Genomic DNA, 18,432 nt, shown 5'->3' on the forward strand with positions numbered 1-18,432 from the left:
AAGGGGTTTAAAAATTTATTTTTATCAATGGATTCCAAGCAGTTGCCTGCTCTGCACACCTGTCAGAGCAAGACATAGTCTGTACTGAACAGAAAAAAGTTAGATCATAGCATTCCCATCTTTAGGGAGTCTGATGGGCAGCTTTAAATTAAATATTTATATTTAGCCAATTATATTAGGTACATTTTGATATTAAGGTTATATAAAGATAATATGTAGGTGATCTTACATGAGCTGTGTACTCCTGAAGACATCTGACTAATTTAATTAAACATCATGTATGGGTTCGGCTCCCCGGCTGGGCAACCAGTGTCCTTTCTGTGTGGAGACTGCACGTGCTCCCTGTGTCTGCGTGAGTTTCCTCTGGGTACTGTGGGAGGAAACCGAAGTGTCCAGAGGAAACCCATGCATCTGTGTGGTACTCTGGTTTCCTCCTACAGTCCAAAGAGGTGGGGTCAGGCGAACTGGACATGCTGCATTGCCCCTAGGTGTGAATATATGTGTGAAAGTATGTGTCTGTCCTGCTACGGACTGGCAACCTTCTGCTGACCTCCCAGTCAATGACTGCTGGGATAGGCCCTAGCAACCCCCCACCCCCCACCTTCTTTGTTTCACATGGGTCTATTTTTGTGTTGTATCATTTTAAAAGTCATCTGCCTATAAACATTGTGCAAAAACAGTAGCTTATGATTGGTCATTTTGCATCTTAAATGGTTAAAGAAGGCAGTTGTTGACCACCTCGAGCGACAAAACCCACCAGACTCTCTGATGTCTGCCTTGTGAGACTTAATGTGTCCAAACTTTTGATTGATACCATATAAATGTACACTTACTAACATGCAAGTCGGCATAAAGTCTGTCATTACCCAGTGCTGTGTTCCTCTCCTCCAGAAACTCCACCCTAATGATTTGATTGACAGGAGGTGCATCCTCTAGTTTGTCTATGAGAGCTGTAACCAGGTCCTCGTGGTTGCCAGGGAAGATTCCCAAGTGGTCCCCAGGCAGGTATTTCAGACTCTCGTGGTTGTTGGCATGGAGTTGGATGTATATGGTGGATCGGCTGAAAAAGGAAGAGGCACATGACACAAAAGCATGAAATGATTGTGGCCTGACCTACAAAAAATTGTGCGTAAGCATGTGTGACGAGTGTTTTTCAGAAGGGGTTTTCTCTTATTTCTATACTTGTATTTCTGGAGTGCACAGAGTACCATTGGCGAGTGAAGTGCACTCTCAGCATGCAAATACAGAGTCCTGTAAAACAGTGCTATTGAAATGCTGCCACACCTTCATTGAAGGTCAAGGGAATGTGCATTAAAAATAGGTAAAGCTAGTTGCTCCTAATGGATGAGACCAGAATTAATGAAATCGCATACGGAGCCACTAGTTTCATTCATTTTAATGCATGTTCCATCAACCTTGAAGAGGGGTGTGGCAGTATTGGAAGAGCACTGTGAGCATGCAAATACAGCGGCTGACAAACATCAGGTGCTATTCCAGTGCTGCCACACCCCTATTCAGGGTCAAAGAAGATGCATTAAAAATGGGTGAAACAAGTGACTGTAAATGAAATTTCTTAAATCTGTGCTTGGTAATAAAAAGACAGCCTATTCTGCTTCATCCTCCTGCAAATACATTCTGTAAATTATAGAAAACATGGAGAGGTTATCATGCTTCTAAACTGTGGCATTCAATTCCACCTTTTATATAGACATGCAGAGTTCTCACTTTTAAGAATTTCTTTAACTTAGCATTTAATTAAAATTCTACATCTCTTTGGTACTTATCTTTTTAACATGGTCTCTGTCGGTGCCTTATATGATGTTAAATTAATTCTCCGTTTCTTCTATTAGTGTTCAGCTTTATCACCTCTCTTTAAAGCACTTTTAGTTGTCACCTGTAGGAAAAGTGCTCAATAAATAAAGATATTATTATTATGAAAATTAGTTATTCTCGACATTGTGTGCTTCACACACAAAAAGGAAACATTTTGAAGGTCCCCTTTTCGGTCTTGTATCTAGTTTACTGTATTAAAAGCTTGAATGTAATAACCATGTCTAGAGGTAATTCAGCAATTTACTGGCAGGCACTCTGTGTGAATAAGATATTATGATATGGTTCAGTACCGAAAAGCATAGCTATCTCTTCAAAACGGATTATTTCTGTCGTCAATATGATGCTAATCAAGTAATCCTGCACAGCTTCTACTAAAACTTGGTTGAAGACGAACTTTGCTTCTTGATATCTACTGAGCTGAAGAGTTTCTATCCAACACCACTCCAACACACCTGGCTGCAACACTCAGATGCTGTTGAAGGATCTTGATTAGCTGGATTAGATCAGATAACGGCTAAAGCGGAGCTTGACAGAAGTCATGTTGAGTACTCCTGCTTTAAGGTATTAAGGTAACGCATCAATGATTTCAGATTAGCCCTGTATTCCTGAAGAGATCTGGCAAGTGATATTGCAGTCAACAGGAGGTGAGCACTGAAGCTGAGAACAATCATCCCACGCCGATGTGAACAGTTCTGCCTCTTAGACTTTCTTTCACTGAGCCTTAGCTGCTTGAAACTTACATGAAACTAAGTTTCACTAGCATTGCACCATCTCAAAACCCACTTGATGCTTGTTTGAAAGTCATAACAGCTGCAACTGTCTCAGCTTTGTGAAACAAATTCATGAAAAAGTCTGAGCTGAACTGAGCTAGAGTGCCCTGAAGCTGAGCTCCGGTACTGTAATGTGATGGAAATCTAAATAGTTTCCAAAACAGTCTTCCTAAATTTACGCATTTAACTATCTGATGTAATAAACTGGAATATAACCCCAAAACGGTCTTCCACATTACCCCCAGATGCCTCTATGAGTGGCCTGTCTTGTTGAATCATTCCTGCTGTTTCATGATATGCTCAACATGCTTTGACTTTTAAGTAGCGTAGATCAGTGGTTTTCAACCTGTAGGCCATGGTTCCCCAGTAGGAGGCAGTTGGCCATGTTTCATTTTTTTAACTGCAAACATTGCTACAATAGATGCTTAATCAAATATAATTCCATATACAACAAATGATGTTGCAATATGCAAAAATAAAACATATTTACATTGAATCTGTCATGATTGGCCCCTCCCAGTCATCTATGTGCTTGTGTTTACCTTTTGGTCTTGTCCATGTGCTTCCCTGTTTTGTTTCTAGACTCCGCCCTTGATTGGTTCTCACTTGTGTCTTGTTAACCCTCATTATTCCTTGTATTTTGCCCTGTGTTTTCCCCTGTTTGTTTGCTGGTCATTGTATTGTAGTGTATTCTTTGTATTGTATTGCGTTGTTTGGTGTAGTATGGCCTCCATTATTTGTCCTAGTCTCTGTTTTTGTGTTTAGTCTGTGTTACTTTTTGTTATGTCTGTCTCTCCATCTATCCGTGTTGGCTCTCTGACCCTGGACCGTTTTGACCCTGATTCTGGATTTAATAAATAATTTAATGGCCCTAATAAATCTCAGTTCTCTCTGCATGTGCGTCCACCTCATCATTGCTCCAACACGTTACAGAATCAGTTATGTTTATTTTTTTAAAGCAAGCCAATGGAAAGTGTTTCACTTTTTAACCATATGGATCTTATCCATCATTAGCAATGTGTACATGTAGCCTAATAATCTGTTAATAATCCGACTAATAGCTCAATACATCCACATATACACCTCAATCGGAATAGACTAGTTTGATTGAGACCATTAAGAATGTAATTTCTATCCAATTGAACAAGGTGGGTAAAAAAGAGTAATAACCATGTAAATGCCTGTATCTGATTATTGACATTCCCAATTTGAGAGGTTAAGTACATTCTGCACATGCTCACATCATAGTGGAAGTTTCTAATGTTCAACATGGTAGGAGCAGAAACTGGTCTGCAGAGGAGACAAAGTTTATGCTTTTAGCTTTAAAAGGCGGCAGTGGGACGGGCGTCCAGCTTTTGTGTCTCAGAACATGATGCCTTCCTTTTGCCCTTCTTTGATAAGGACATGTGAAATACGTTTTCCTGAGTCTGACATCATTTTAAAGCAATTAAAAACACAAGCACTGCTCACTGCTGCTCATCTCACTCTGACTGGACTCATGTGATGCTCGTTGTCATGGTAACATCTACATCTCATGTTACTCTACACATATGTGTCATATTGGATCAGATTACTTGTATGTGTAGGTGAAATCATCTTAGCACACAGGCTCTTCTTAAATGGAAGAGGGGGGATCAAAAATGTGAATCATCTGGGGGCCCTGAGGACCACTTTGAGAACAACTGTAGTAGATAACATGAAAAAAATAGGCTCCTTCATCTCCGAAATTCCAATTTATCCACTGACTACAATCCATCACATATTTGTTGGGTACCAGTTAGTCTAACAAGCTTACATGACAGCTTTGTGAACAGCTGCTTGTAGCATCATTTGCTCTGCTTTGGTAGCCTGCTGTTATAGTTTTCTATGTAGCTACAGTGGAGCCCGTAAGTGTGAGACCCCTGATGAAAATATTTAAGTTTAGCATTCTACTCTAATTTAATACAAAGTTTTTTTTTTATTACAAAGTACATTATCAACATAACAATTTGAGCAAAAAGGAGAATTATTGAAATTTGAACATTAATTTCAGAATTTCTTAGGTATTTGCTGTCTCTCACTTTGGCTTTCATGACATCATGTAATTGAACTGGCATGGACTCTATAAGTTTGTGCAAAAGCCTTTGATGAGTAGATCAGATCCACCAGCGAGTCGTCTGAACATGATCTTCATTAGATATAATACAAAGGCTCTAACATGGTCAATGTTTGTTTTAAAATGTTCAAAATTTGAAAAGTTTCTGTTATTTATTTCTTATCTAGCTCATTTTAGTGGACTAGTCAAAAGTGTTGCATGCTTTGCAACTTCACTGCGTGAAACTGTCAGTTATAATTCACGCAACCAGCAGCATGAAGGTTCCACCATATGAAACCAGTCTTACGCATTTCTAACATTTACATTTAGTATATTTACAGCATTTGGCAGACGCTCTTATCCAGAGCGACTTACAGTTTGATCAGTTTACACAGGTAGCCGAAGGTGGTGTTAGGAGTCTTGCCCAAGAGCTCTTATTGGTATAGTGTAGGGTGCTTGTCCAAACAGGGGATTGAACCCCAGTCTACAGCAGAGAAGGCAGAGGTGTTACCCACTACACTATACCAACATAAGCAAGCAAGCAATTTAGCATGACTATAACAAGTATATTATTATACACTGTCAATATACTCACTTATCAGATCACTTACTTTGACTTGACACTTTGAAGGTTCTGTCTCATTAAGACTTTCGCTCCATACACCTTCTTCTTGTGAATATTGTAGAGAGCTGAGGAAGAAACGCAACCATCAGTCAAAAGCTAAACGTATACAGCCACACAGCCACTTCACGTAAGAATTGAAAGTGGCAGCTCTGCTTTTTGATGTTGCACAAAGTTGAAAGAAAGGGCTAGAAACACGCTGCCATCCACAAATTCTGTGGCACGGCTTTTGCACCAGCCAAACTATATTTTTCAGTTAGAAATAAACATACCATTTTCTGATGCTGTGTATTATTTTTGAATTGCACTTGGGAGGCAGTAACAGCCGTTATTGTACCCTCAACCATGAGAGACACGCATGATAAAGAGTGGGTTTAAGTAGACTGTAATACAAAAGCAGAGTACTGGGTTTGTAGGACCATGAATCATTGTGTGTAAATGGCCTTGTTCCCCGAGGCCATACTGTACCTTGTGTTAGTGTCGGAGCTTCAGCCGTGTAAGTCATGCGGAACTTGCTCTTTTTCCAGCTGCGGTCGTTGCTAATCAGTGAATCATTTGCCTTTTCTATGTTCACGTCATCGCCGACACAGAACACGTCGCAGGCGGCCTGAAAGATCCAATATAAAGTGTTTATTTTTTGCCTAAAGCATTTGATACATTCCCAGCAGTAATTCACATTCTCACAAAGCTTTTTTACCTATTATATATAATTGGCAAAACGCGTTACGTGTACAGTGCCAGTTTTTAGAAACACCTACTCAAACCCATCTTCTATTGTAGATTCTTCAAAGTAGCCCCCAGCCAAACCAACACCCCCCCACCCCTCATCGCCCCTTTGCCTTGATGAAAGTTTGCGCACCCTTGACAATCTCTCAAACAATTTCTTGCAGAACCACTTGGGAGGCTTTTCCAACAGGCTTCACAAAGGGGATGCAAATGTTTTGATTTAGACGTCGCTGCCTAAATTTGTCTTACCAATAAAGATCAAGCATTTAAGCACATGAATAATCTTTACATTTATGAAGTACATACAGTACAACAGGTCTGTCTACATGTCAAAATAACCCAACATAACTAAATGTGTTTGGCATTATATGGAATGTGAAAAGCACAACGTCCGACCAAATTCTGAGACTGAACTTTGGTAGTGCGGAAAAAAAAATATCCCTGCAAATTTCTTTGAAAGCTGAGAGCAGGTCATCTAAAAACACTGAACCTCCATTTATGTTGTTTACATCATTTGAAAACCAGCAGCCCTTTATATTTGTGGCAAACGGACCAATAGAAATGATGTGCAGTTACAGTTTCCAATAAAGGTGCTTCTGTCCATCCTTCCACTGTGAGAAGACAATAATACTATGGGTCTGAAAGGATGTGAAGATGTCAGGAAGCCCACACTGAGAAAAGAACAATTAAACTTGCAGTTTAATCAGAGAAGCTGCTGGTGTTCTCAGAACAATGGACTGACCACCCCAGAGTCAGACTTCAAAGACTGAACTGTGAAAAAATTTCCCTGCAGATTTCTTTGAAAAGCTGAAAGCAAGTTTCCAAAAAAGAAGCCGTAATAAAGGTAAAGAATGGACACATTAAATACTAAAAAAATCTATGTACATTTTGTTACTGAAGCTCCTGTGTAGTTTTCTGCATTTTTCTTGCTATTAAAAATGAATCACTTAAACTTAATGGATGTTTTGACTGGAAAGCAAATACATGAAAGTGTGGTCTCTGACATTTGCACAGAGCTGTACACACACACACACACACACACACACACACACACACACAGACATATATATATATATATATATATATGGCTCATTTCCTTGTACCTTGAAAACTTTCTTGGCCCAGGTTCTGAAGGACTCCTCCTGGCCACAGAGTTCATCTCCTTCGCCCATGCGGAGGATGCGCTCCCCCCCAAGCTCTTCGAACAGCGTGTCCACTGCGTGGGCAAATGCACAGAAGTGTGGGTAGGCCCGTGAGCCAAGGCCAAACACCGAGAACCTAGCACAGAGGGAGAAAGAGTCGGTTATGCTCTCTCTGTCTCACGCGCAGGCTGAAGTGTGGGTAGGCCTTGCACCCCAAGGCCAATAACACAGAGCATACTGCAGAGAGCTACACACACAAACAGACGTGAAGAGGATTTCCAAAGTAACAGACCAAGAGCTGGAATTGAGACATTACACACACATGCACACACACTTAAAACACATGCACATACAGAGTGTGGGTGTGCCCATGAGCCAGGGACAAAAAACGTAGAGGCTAAAACAAATCATATGCATGTCCCATATGTATTCTACAGTCATATGCAAATGTTTAAAAACTTTGGTCAAATTGCAAGTTTTGTTGATTTTCTGTGTAAAAATGAGTTGACACATTCTGTACATGGAGGAAATAATTAATTTAGTGCACAATTTATATTTATTTGCTGAGTTTAACATATTGGAAAATGTATTAAATGCACCATAACTTTTGCACATACCAGATGTAATGTTTTTTTTTTGTTTAATACAGCAAATAAACAGTAATTGTACAATGAAATGCGTGTTCTCTGTAGAGTACGTTTACATTTCCAGCATTTGGCAGACGCTCTTATCCACAGTGATTTACAATTTGATCATTTGATCACTTGATCACAGGTAGGCAAATGTTGTGTTAGGAGTCTTGCCCAAGGGTGGCCAAACTTTTGCATATGACTGGATAAAAGTACTTACAATGCATGTAGTAATATTGTTTCCAATATATATATATATATATATATATATATATATATATATATATATATATATATATATATATATATATATATATATATATATATATATATATATATATATATATATGTACCTACAGTATTGATGTAATAATAACCTGTGCCGTGTGTATTCCTGCAGTGTGAGTAACTATAATAATATGTCCTCTATGGATTATATATACATATGTGGGTACTTATAGTATATGCAAGTACTTACAGTAATTATATATCCCAGATGCAGTGTGTAGCATGTCCCATGTGCATTTTATATATATATATATATATATATATATATATATATATATATATATATATATATATATATATATATATATATATATATATATATATATATAATATCACTGCTGTCGGAACAAAACCTTATATCTCCATTTTTTTTGGCAGTTTTTGACATAATGAAAATGCTTGTTGTCCTTTACATTATGTTTAAATTTCATGATGAAAGGACCAAAAGAAAAAATCTGGTTCCACTGACTTACATTAAAAATACTGTAGGTTTTTTCCTTCTCCTGTAAAATTGTCATTTTGGAGATACAAGGTTTTGGTCCAACAGCAGCAGTATGGTAAAGAGAGCATAGAGATGATGCTGTAAAGTACCTGACATTGGCGAGAGGTCCTGTGCTCTCAAAATTGGCCTTAGACTCGGGCTCATCACTGGAGGACTTGCGGGTGTCTGAGTAAGAGGAGACGCTGTTGAATCGCACCTTGTAGCTCCTTTCAAACAGAGAAAGAAGTGATTATATACTTTGTTTAGAAGAAAATAGCTTTGTACATACATGTCTTGTATGCTAATACAGAACACATCCAAGAATAAAGGCTACATGGAGCTCATTTTATACAGTGATAGAAAACATGGTAGCACACAGAGAGCCAGTTTAACATGTGCATCATATCTGGATTGTATCTGGATAAACTTCGGCATGATTCTATTCATGCTTTTCACTAAAATATGTTTCCAGTGTCACCAGGTGAGATCTGATTTTAATGCACTATGAATTTGGGTTGGGTTGCACGTTCACTAGCCCAGAGTACGAGAAGGCTATTGGACTGGGGAACTTCAGCCTTGTGTACCCTCCATCTTTCATTTTTCGGCTGTTTCTATATGGATGTTCAGAACACATGCTGTTTACACTGAGTGGTCCAATCATAATTTGATCACAATTTGTCCTGCCGGTGTTTACACCTGGCTTTTCATGTGGACAAGCAGTGAAATCCAAACATATGATCACCGAAAATGCATGTTAATGCAAAAAAAAAAAAAAACAGACACAGAAAACTCTGATTCCACATGCTGGTCCATCTTACTATGACCGGCATCGGCAATCCAAATGTTAATAAGAGCCATTTTGTTCTTTCAACAAAAATCAAACCACCTTGAAAGCCACAACATTTTATGTCCATTTTACCATCTTTCTCCTTCCCGTTTTGTCTGCTACTAGCTAGGCGAGACTGTTGTTGTTGCTATGGTGACCAGCAGTCTGCGTGCCAGTCTTCAGGGTTAAAGGGTGAATTAGCAGTTATACATTAACTCTGGGGTTTAAGACAATTCATTGTTAGAACGATCAGCAGAGCTTTATTTTACTGCAAAGGAGGATTATTTTATTTATCTAATCTAATTCTGCTGCAGAGCCACAACTGGGCAGTAGAAGAGCCGCATGTTGCCGACCCCTGTACTATGACCAACACAAAGACCAGCACAAGAGTTCAGTTTAAAGGGTTTATAGGTCAGATCCACCAAGTAAACATCATACAATCCTTTAATGGGTTGCATCAAGTTTGTCTCAATAGCAGCACCAAAATCTATTTGAAAAGCCTTCACAGTCTAGTAATGCGTGCAGGAAAAACTCAAAATCCCCAGTTACCCACCGTTTTTGATGTTTTGAGACATTTTAACACTGCATGTAAATCGAAGTCTGTCTGACTGCGTGTGTGCGCAGAGGACACCACACAAATTAATTATGGGAAAGCAGATGGGTAGGAGGAAGACGAGAGAGCCACTCACTCACTTATCTACACACACTCTCTCTCTCTCTCTCATACACACACATAAGCTCACTTTCTGTCCTCTGCGCTGGTGGTAGGGTGCCTCATCTCCATCAGCGCTGCACCAAATTTCTACAGAGAGAGAGAGAACAAAAAGTCACTCACCCATCCTACACATATTTGGAGTGATATTATCAAAAACACCTTCAAAACAAGTGCAGGTGCAACTCCCAGCAAATCAGAAATGTGGAGAAATACATGATTAAATCAATAGAACAGGAAAGCAGCTTTTATGACACAGCAGTATTACACACCTCTCCATTCTCTGGCGGATCCCCATTTCCAAATGTGCTGGTGACCACCAACACCAACGTCTCGTGCTCCAGGTCCACCACATCATACTCTTCCATTGACATGACCTGAGAAAGAGTCACAATGTCAATGTGTGTGTGTGTGTGTATCTATCTATCTATCTATCTATCTATCTATCTATCTATCTACACACACACACACACACACACACACACCTGACATGATGGTATATAATGATGGTAAATAAATGGCTTAACTGTGTAAGACTCTATAACTTCAGGCATATCATTGTTGTGTATATATATATATATATATATATATATATATATATATATATATATATATATATATATATATACATACACACACACATATACACACACACACACACACACACACACACACACACACACACACACACACTACAGACCAAAAGTTTGGACACACCTTCTCATTCAAAGAGTTTTCTTTATTTTCATGACTAAGAAAATCGTAGATTCACACTGAAGGCATCAAAACTATGAATTAACATATGTGGAATTATATACTTAACAAAAGTGTGAAACAACTGAAAATATGTCTTATATTCTAGGTTCTTCAAAGTAGCCACCTTTTGCTTTGATTTCTGCTTCGCACACTCTTGGCATTCTCTTGATGAGCTTCAAGAGATAGTCACCTGAAATGGTTTTCACTTCACAGGTGTGCCCTGTCAGGTTTAATAAGTGGGATTTCTCGCCTTATAAATGGGGTTGGGACCATCAGTTGTGTTGTGCAGAAGTCAGATGGATTCACAGCTGATAGTCCTACTGAATAGACTGTTAGAATTTGTATTATGGCAAGAAAAAAAAGCAGCTAAGTAAAGAAAAATGAGTGGCCATCATTACTTTAAGAAATGATGGTCAGTCAGTCCGTAAAAACCATCAAGTGCTACAAAGAAACTGGCTCACATGAGGACCGCCCCAGGAAAGGAAGACCAAGAGTCACCTCTGCTGCGGAGGATAAGTTTATCCGAGTCACCAGCCTCAGAAATCGCAGGTTAACAGCAGCTCAGATTAGAGACCAGGTCAATGCCACACAGAGTTCTAGCAGCAGACACATCTCTAGAACAACTGTTAAGAGGAGACTGCGTGCATCAGGGTCTTCATGGTAAAATAGCTGCTAGGAAACCACTGCTAAGGACAAGCAACAAGCAGAAGAGACTTGTTTGGGCTAAAGAACACAAGGAATGGACATTAGACCAGTGGAAATCTGCGCTTTGGTCTGATGAGTCCAAATTTGAGGTCTTTGGTTCCAACCACCATGTCTTTGTGCGACGCAGAAAAGGTGAACGGATGCCTACGTGCCTGGTTCCCACCGTGAAGCATGGAGGAGATGGTGTGATGGTGCTTTGCTGGTGACATTGTTGGGGATTTATTAAAAATTGAGAGAGAGAGAGAGAGAGAGAGAGAGAGAGAGAGAGAGAGAGAGAGAGAGAGAGAGAGAGAGAGAGAGAGAGAGAGAGAGAGAGAGAGAGAGAGAGAGAGAGAGAGAGAGAGAGAGAGAGAGAGAGAGAGAGAGAGAGAGAGAGAGAGAGAGAGAGAGAGAGAGCGACTGACAGAGAGCAGCATCCAAAACATCTGCATATACATCACATAAGAGCAACAAGATCACACAAGCATGACTGATTATTTTATCACATCAAGAGCGCACACTGTCCTGGAGCAGAAACACTTGATTGAGTTTTCCTGTTTTAACGTGTTTTTTTCCTCAGAAACCTCACATACCGCGGGGTGGTTGTGATCTTATCTTAAACCAGAGAGCCACGCTTGGCTGGGTAACTTCTCTGTGTGTCTCTGGGCGACTTAGATGTAGATTGGGATGAAGAGAGATAGTGATAAAAACCACATCTGTAGTGTCCAAGCCACTGCACGACTTGCTTTAGTGTGAAAGTGCAACTCAATGTATCAAAATAAAAGAGACGTTTAGTCTCCATACAGGACATTCAATGACCACCCAGCATGCTACTGTGTGTATGTGCAGTGGTACACAAGGCTGGGGGCTCTTCTTAGCTGACGAAGTCTATCAGCTTTACTTAGTTGCTTGAATTAAAGCACTGCAAAAACAGGAAATCTTACCTTTGCATCAAAAGCATGCTTGAAGATCTCACAGAGGGTCTTTGCATAGTCCTGTGATTTGCCCGTCTCTGTGGCGAATAGAATGGTGGCTTTCACTCTCTTGGCCATGGCTTGGCCCATGAGCTTGGCTGAGAACTTCACAGCCCTGGAAATACACATATACAGAAAGAGATGAGGTAAGAGAAGAAGCACAAATATGGAGTCAAGAATGCAAGGCAAGTTCATACTCTCTGGACAACAGATCAAAAGATGAGGGGATAGGAGTTCATAAGGCTACTGGGGCCTATCCTAGTGCTCATTGGGTGAAAGGTAGGTAACACCCTGGACAGGCTGCTACTGCATCACACATATACATACACATATCTATTAGCATCTTCATCTGATTGCATGTCTTTGGACTGTGGGAGGAAACTAGAGCACCCAGAGGAAACTTGCACAGACATGGGGAGAACATGCAAACTTCACGCAGAAACAACCCTGGTCACCTGGCCAGGGAATCAAACCCAGGCCCTTCTTGCAGTGAGGCAACCACCCTGCCGCCAACTTCCATGGCACTTAATAGTAACTTTAGTGCATCACAAGCAAAACGCTTCAAGAGCCAACCATTTTTCCACTGTTCTATGAGCTTAAAGGTGAACTTCACTGATCTTTCTAACCTTCTACATTACTAAATGGTGGAAACCTAAACAAAGTCATTCAGATTGGTTTAATGCGAAATGCTCCATTCTAGAGAAACTTGTCCACAGTAGTCATGATAGGAACTTCTAAATTGTTTAATGCGTCCAAAAGCTTTCCCACAGAAAGCTATTATATAAGTTATATAAATATATATTATTCCTTGGGCTGATGTCTGAGACACTGTTTCACAATAGCTTTAAAATAAGCTTCTAGCAAAAAAAAAAAAAAAAAAAAAATTCTTTTTAATCCCTTCACGGTGGAGGGTTCAGGGTGTTGAGAAGCAAAGTAGTCCCTTTTTTTACTGTCATAAACATTATATCATTCCATATAAAGCCTCAGGAGACACACACTGGTCACTTTGGATGATAAAAAAAACTAATATTTGGGTTGTAGTCATTGTGACCTCTGGTTCCTATCACCACCATTGTAAAGAAATCTCAATGATTTGTGTGAATGAATCCTGCAGACATTTTGAACAATTAGTGGAATTCACCTTCAGTTCATTTCTAGAAAAAGAATTTAGACACAACATGAATTTAAACTGCACTTCCTTGGGAATTAGAAAGCCTTATTGTGTCATTGCCATGTGCAAAAAGTTGAAAAGCTGACATTTTTCCACAGCTAATCAAATAAATTAATGTCATTATTCCACATTCCATTTCCAGTTAAACAAACAAACATAAAACACAACCACAGATAATGTTGACACTTTTTTCAGTGTGTATTTCAAACAAAACCCTTGGTTCCATTTTTAGCATCTGAAACAATAAAGGCTTTTTAATGTCTAGTACACACACACACACACACACACACACACACACACACACACACACACATTTTCTATACCGCATCTCCCTCAGAGTTGCGGGGGGGGTGCTGGAGCCTATCCCAGCAGTCATCATCATTCAGAAGGCAGGATACACCCTGGACAGGTTGCCAGTCCATCACAGACAGACAGACATAGACAGTCACTCACACACTCACACCTAGGTGGCAATGTAGCATGTCCAATTGGTGTAACTGCATGCCTTTGGACTGTGAGAGGTAGTACCCAGAGTCATCCGGCCGGGGACTCGAACCCACACCCTTCTTGCTGTGAGGCGACAGCACTACCCACCGCGCCACCCATGTCTAGTACAGTAACATGGAGATATATTTTACTGGAAATAACAATTACTGAATTCTTCTCCTCTGAAGAGCCTGAATGATCTTTTCTGGTCAGTGTGCCACAGACTGTGTGCTTGAACCTCAGCGTGACCCAATTTGCTGCCATTTGCTGCCATTCTGCTGGTCACATCAGATAATCTCTGTGTCTGAATGTTCGTGCCGAATCCATCAACCTTCATTCTCAGATGAGCACGTCTGTGACATTTATATCAATAAGCACAGATGTTCTTCAGTTTTTACGATTGAGAGTTAGATTGAGAGTTGAGGCAGGGGAGGGGCTGACCTGTCCATGCTCCACCCATTAATGCATTCTTTAATAGGAGCTGTCCTGAGGTTGCACTAGCTTTACTGAATGTTGGCAGAGATCTCATTCAACCTAATGAAAAACTGTAGCACTGAATTCAGTTTATACTACAGATGGCAGAACACCACCTTAAAAGCTTGCATAATCGCTGATATGCAGGGACAGATCATGGTCCTGCAAAGGCCTCTGGGCACAAGAGTCTGTGGAGGCCCCCTGCATAATTAAAAATAAGAATGAAGTGAATGGACATCTCATGGCTATGCCCTATCCAAATTTGCCTTTATGCCTGCAATATCATTTTATGTCTACATCACAACAGCTTTGATAAATGAACTGAAACAGAATGCCTTCTCACTATTGTTTCCAACCTGACCAGTTTCAATTAGCTACAACAACACAGTCCAGCTCAGCAGTGCAGCATTTTCAACTGGAATATCAAAACTCCAACCTAGATTCTTTGGGCTGAACGGGATGCTTGCATTATCTGACTTGGCTACACTTTCTTCAGAAGAACACATTTGTTGGAGGAGCATGGACAGGCCAATTCTGAAAAAGCTGCTTTGCAAGCAACCTCGGGAACAATGGAGAGAAAAGTTAGAGAATGATGGTCATTTAACAAAGACACAATGGAACCAGCTTACTTTTTTTTTTAGCAGAACACTACATAATACATCACTGTCAACAGCAAAACTGACAAAAAAACTGCTTCTCTCCATGCCAAACAGCATCCGCATTCTCATTCTCCACCCAACTGCCTCTCAACAGGAACCCCCTCTTTCAACAGTGATGAAACCACAGAGACCCATCTACTAACATCCTGTAAGTAATTACAGTGACTTACGAGAAGAGAGAGAGAAGATAAAAAAAAGGCTCCAAACAAAGTCCTGATTAGCCCCTCAAAGATGATTGAGTGAACTACACTGCTGAGGAGCTCTGTTTCATTTCCCAGCTCAAACACTGCCAACTCAGGAAAACAGACAAAATATGCTCTTAAGGCACTTTCACATCTGCTTTGGATCAGTTGAACTGTTTCTTTACTTAAGTCTATTCAATATACAATATAAAACATCTTAGCAACCATCTGGGAAACCATAGCAATTGCCCAGCAGCACCTTAGCAACCACCTGGGATACCACAGCAGTTGCCTAGAAACACCTTAACAATGTCCTAACAACCCCATAGCAACCACATGGGATACAATAGCTATCGCCTAGAAACACCTTAGCAACCTCCTGGAAAATCACATCAATTGCTTAACACCTTAGCAATCACCTGGGATACCATAGCAATTGACTAGCAACCCTTTAGCAACCACCTGGGAAACTATAGCAATGGCCTAGTAACCCCTTAGCAACAACCTGCGATACAATAGCAATTACCTAGTGACACTTTAGCAACCACAGCACTAATGTAGCAACACCTTAACAACCTTCTGAAAATCCTGGAACAATCACATCAACAAGCTGGAAAACCATAGCAACCTCGCAGCAGCACTATAGCGACCTTGAAGTAGTAAATAAACCCAATTAATTTATAAACAATAGTCAACAGTGTAACTGCATCTCGCAGGATGGCCTAACAACATCTTAGCAACCATCTGGGATACCTTAACAACGGCCTACCAACCCCTTAGCAAACCACCTGGGATATCATAGCAATTGCCTAGCAACACCTTAACAACCATATAAAAACCCTGGAACAATGCCTTAACGACCAGCAACCTTGAATTACTAAATAAACCCAATTCATCTATAATAAATAGTCAACAGTGTAACTGCTTTAACTTTGCAATGTTATTATCTACGGCATAATTAAAACTACAGTGGACAAAAACTGATTTATTGACATGAACATTTTTCAAATTGGCAAGTGATTTGGTACCAATCTTATGGAAGACCTCTACAATGTCACAAAATCTCTGGTTCAGACTTGTAGGTGTAAAAACAGCCTTGGGCTAACATGAAAACATGAAAAAACATGCTGAATGTATGTATGAATGTAGCATGTTTCTAAAAGCACTAGCGGTCCATCATAACCATGGTCAAAAAGGCCAATCATGGCTGTGGAGCATGGATTAAGTAGGATAGTGGTCAGGAGCCTCATGACCTTACTGTGAAAAGCTTTTTTATTATAGGGTTTAGTGAAAATAAAGACAGGAAACAAACATCCATCCAAGGTCTGTCCCCGCAGACTCACTTAGCCAGTTTCTTGAAGCCAATCGCTCTTTTCTTAGTGGGTGTTCCGTTCACTCCTTTCCACACATGAGTGTTCCATGGATCGGTCTGCACAGAGAGAAGGAGAGAGAGAGGGAAAGAGAGGGAAAGAGAGAGAGAGAGAGAGAGAGAGAGAGAGAGAGAGAGAGAGAGAGAGAGAGAGAGAGAGAGAGAGAGAGAGAGAGAGAGAGAGAGAGAGAGAGAGAGAGAGAGAGAGAGAGAGAGAGAGAGAGAGAGAGAGAGAGAGAGAGAGAGAGAGAGAGACCCATGATTCAATTCAGCATTCTTTCCATTTCCTCTTACAAAAACGTTACTTATGACAATGAATCAACACTGAATATCTCTAAAGAGAGTCCTTAAGCTCAGAGCAGCTTCAACACTACCAACGAGTTCTTTTCATCAGTAAATGTGAAAATATAATGAGAAAAAATGCCTTCTCAGAAGCACAACATCGATTTTTCTTTTCTGAGTTTAAGACTGTACTGTACAAACTGAAGCCTTTGTATTTGTGACAGTGCAGCGCTAAAAGTGAACATAGGATCATTTCACCATTTTGCCTTAACAGTGAAAGAGAAAATGCCACAGGTTTATAGTGCATTAAGTGTAATGCAGCAAAAAACAAAACATAAATAAAAAAGAGCTGCCTCATTCATTTCATTCATACTTTTAGACTAATACTATTGGTCCAGCTATCCTTTAAATCGTGTGAACATGTCAATGAATGGACCAATAGTATTAGTATCACTTTAAGGTTTTGTTACGACACAAATATATGGATATTGGGGATATACTGAAATTTCAGCCACTAGAAAAGTTTAGAATGACTGAAAAACCGCACTTCTAAACAAGATGAACAAAGTCTTCAATGAAGTATCAAAATCTAATGCTTTAATGTTTACATGTTGGTAATGAAAAAAGTCGTCCTGTGCCGACTGATGGCAGCATGAAGTGGAGGATTATAAAATAGATGATTAATGGAGGAAAGCTTTGGCAGTGTATGTTGTTTGTTTTAGGTAGAAAAGGCAGGAGGATGCTCTGTACTTTCTGATTTTTTATTGTATAATACTGGGTTCAGCTGGACTTCAACAATGATCCATTTGGCATTGATGGTTTATTCAACCAACACGTGCAATGAAAACACCCTGGAAATTTCTACTGTTGATGGGCCTTTTCTGCTGGTGGAGTTGTCCATCACTCCATTGAAACCAATTGAGTAGCCAGTATGCCATTAATTGCCAACATGAAATGCAGCATTTGCAAGTTTGGACCAAATCCTGTGCATCTTTGCTCTGATCGAGGAAGATGGACCCAACTTTTCGCTCAGCAAGAGAGAGCAGTTGTGGAAGGGTAGGAGGAGATGGGGCAGTGGTGGGATGGATTAGTTTTGGGCGTGGTCCATCTCCCAAACTTATGCTCTTTAATAACTCCACTAAGACATTACAGATCATTTAATGTCAGCCATGTAGAACTGTTTCACAGTTTATTATTAAGGATATTAGACAAGCGGTTTATAATCTCTGTTCATGCCAAGTATTAAGAAGGTGAGCAACCTCTCCACTGCAGGTTTGACACCACATAGACAC

The 18,432-nt window shown here is 40.0% G+C and overlaps 1 protein-coding gene across 1 annotated transcript in view; it reads right to left on the bottom strand.

Moving 5' to 3' along the window:
• Positions 1 to 18,432, bottom strand: part of nos1 (nitric oxide synthase 1 (neuronal)) — a 94,012-nt gene that overhangs the window by 23,845 nt on the left and 51,735 nt on the right. Inside the window, exons 13-21 of the mRNA XM_037531380.1 lie at positions 16,833 to 16,918; positions 12,488 to 12,632; positions 10,376 to 10,480; positions 10,135 to 10,193; positions 8,676 to 8,792; positions 7,129 to 7,303; positions 5,768 to 5,906; positions 5,289 to 5,367; positions 867 to 1,060 (exon numbers count right to left, since the gene is read on the bottom strand). Of these exons, the coding sequence (XP_037387277.1) occupies positions 867 to 1,060; positions 5,289 to 5,367; positions 5,768 to 5,906; positions 7,129 to 7,303; positions 8,676 to 8,792; positions 10,135 to 10,193; positions 10,376 to 10,480; positions 12,488 to 12,632; positions 16,833 to 16,918 (1,099 nt within the window). The remainder of the gene's footprint in view (positions 1 to 866; positions 1,061 to 5,288; positions 5,368 to 5,767; positions 5,907 to 7,128; positions 7,304 to 8,675; positions 8,793 to 10,134; positions 10,194 to 10,375; positions 10,481 to 12,487; positions 12,633 to 16,832; positions 16,919 to 18,432) is intronic.

The sequence above is a fragment of the Pygocentrus nattereri genome, chromosome 20 (genome assembly GCF_015220715.1).
Source record: "Pygocentrus nattereri isolate fPygNat1 chromosome 20, fPygNat1.pri, whole genome shotgun sequence".
NCBI classification, from domain to species: domain Eukaryota; kingdom Metazoa; phylum Chordata; class Actinopteri; order Characiformes; family Serrasalmidae; genus Pygocentrus; species Pygocentrus nattereri.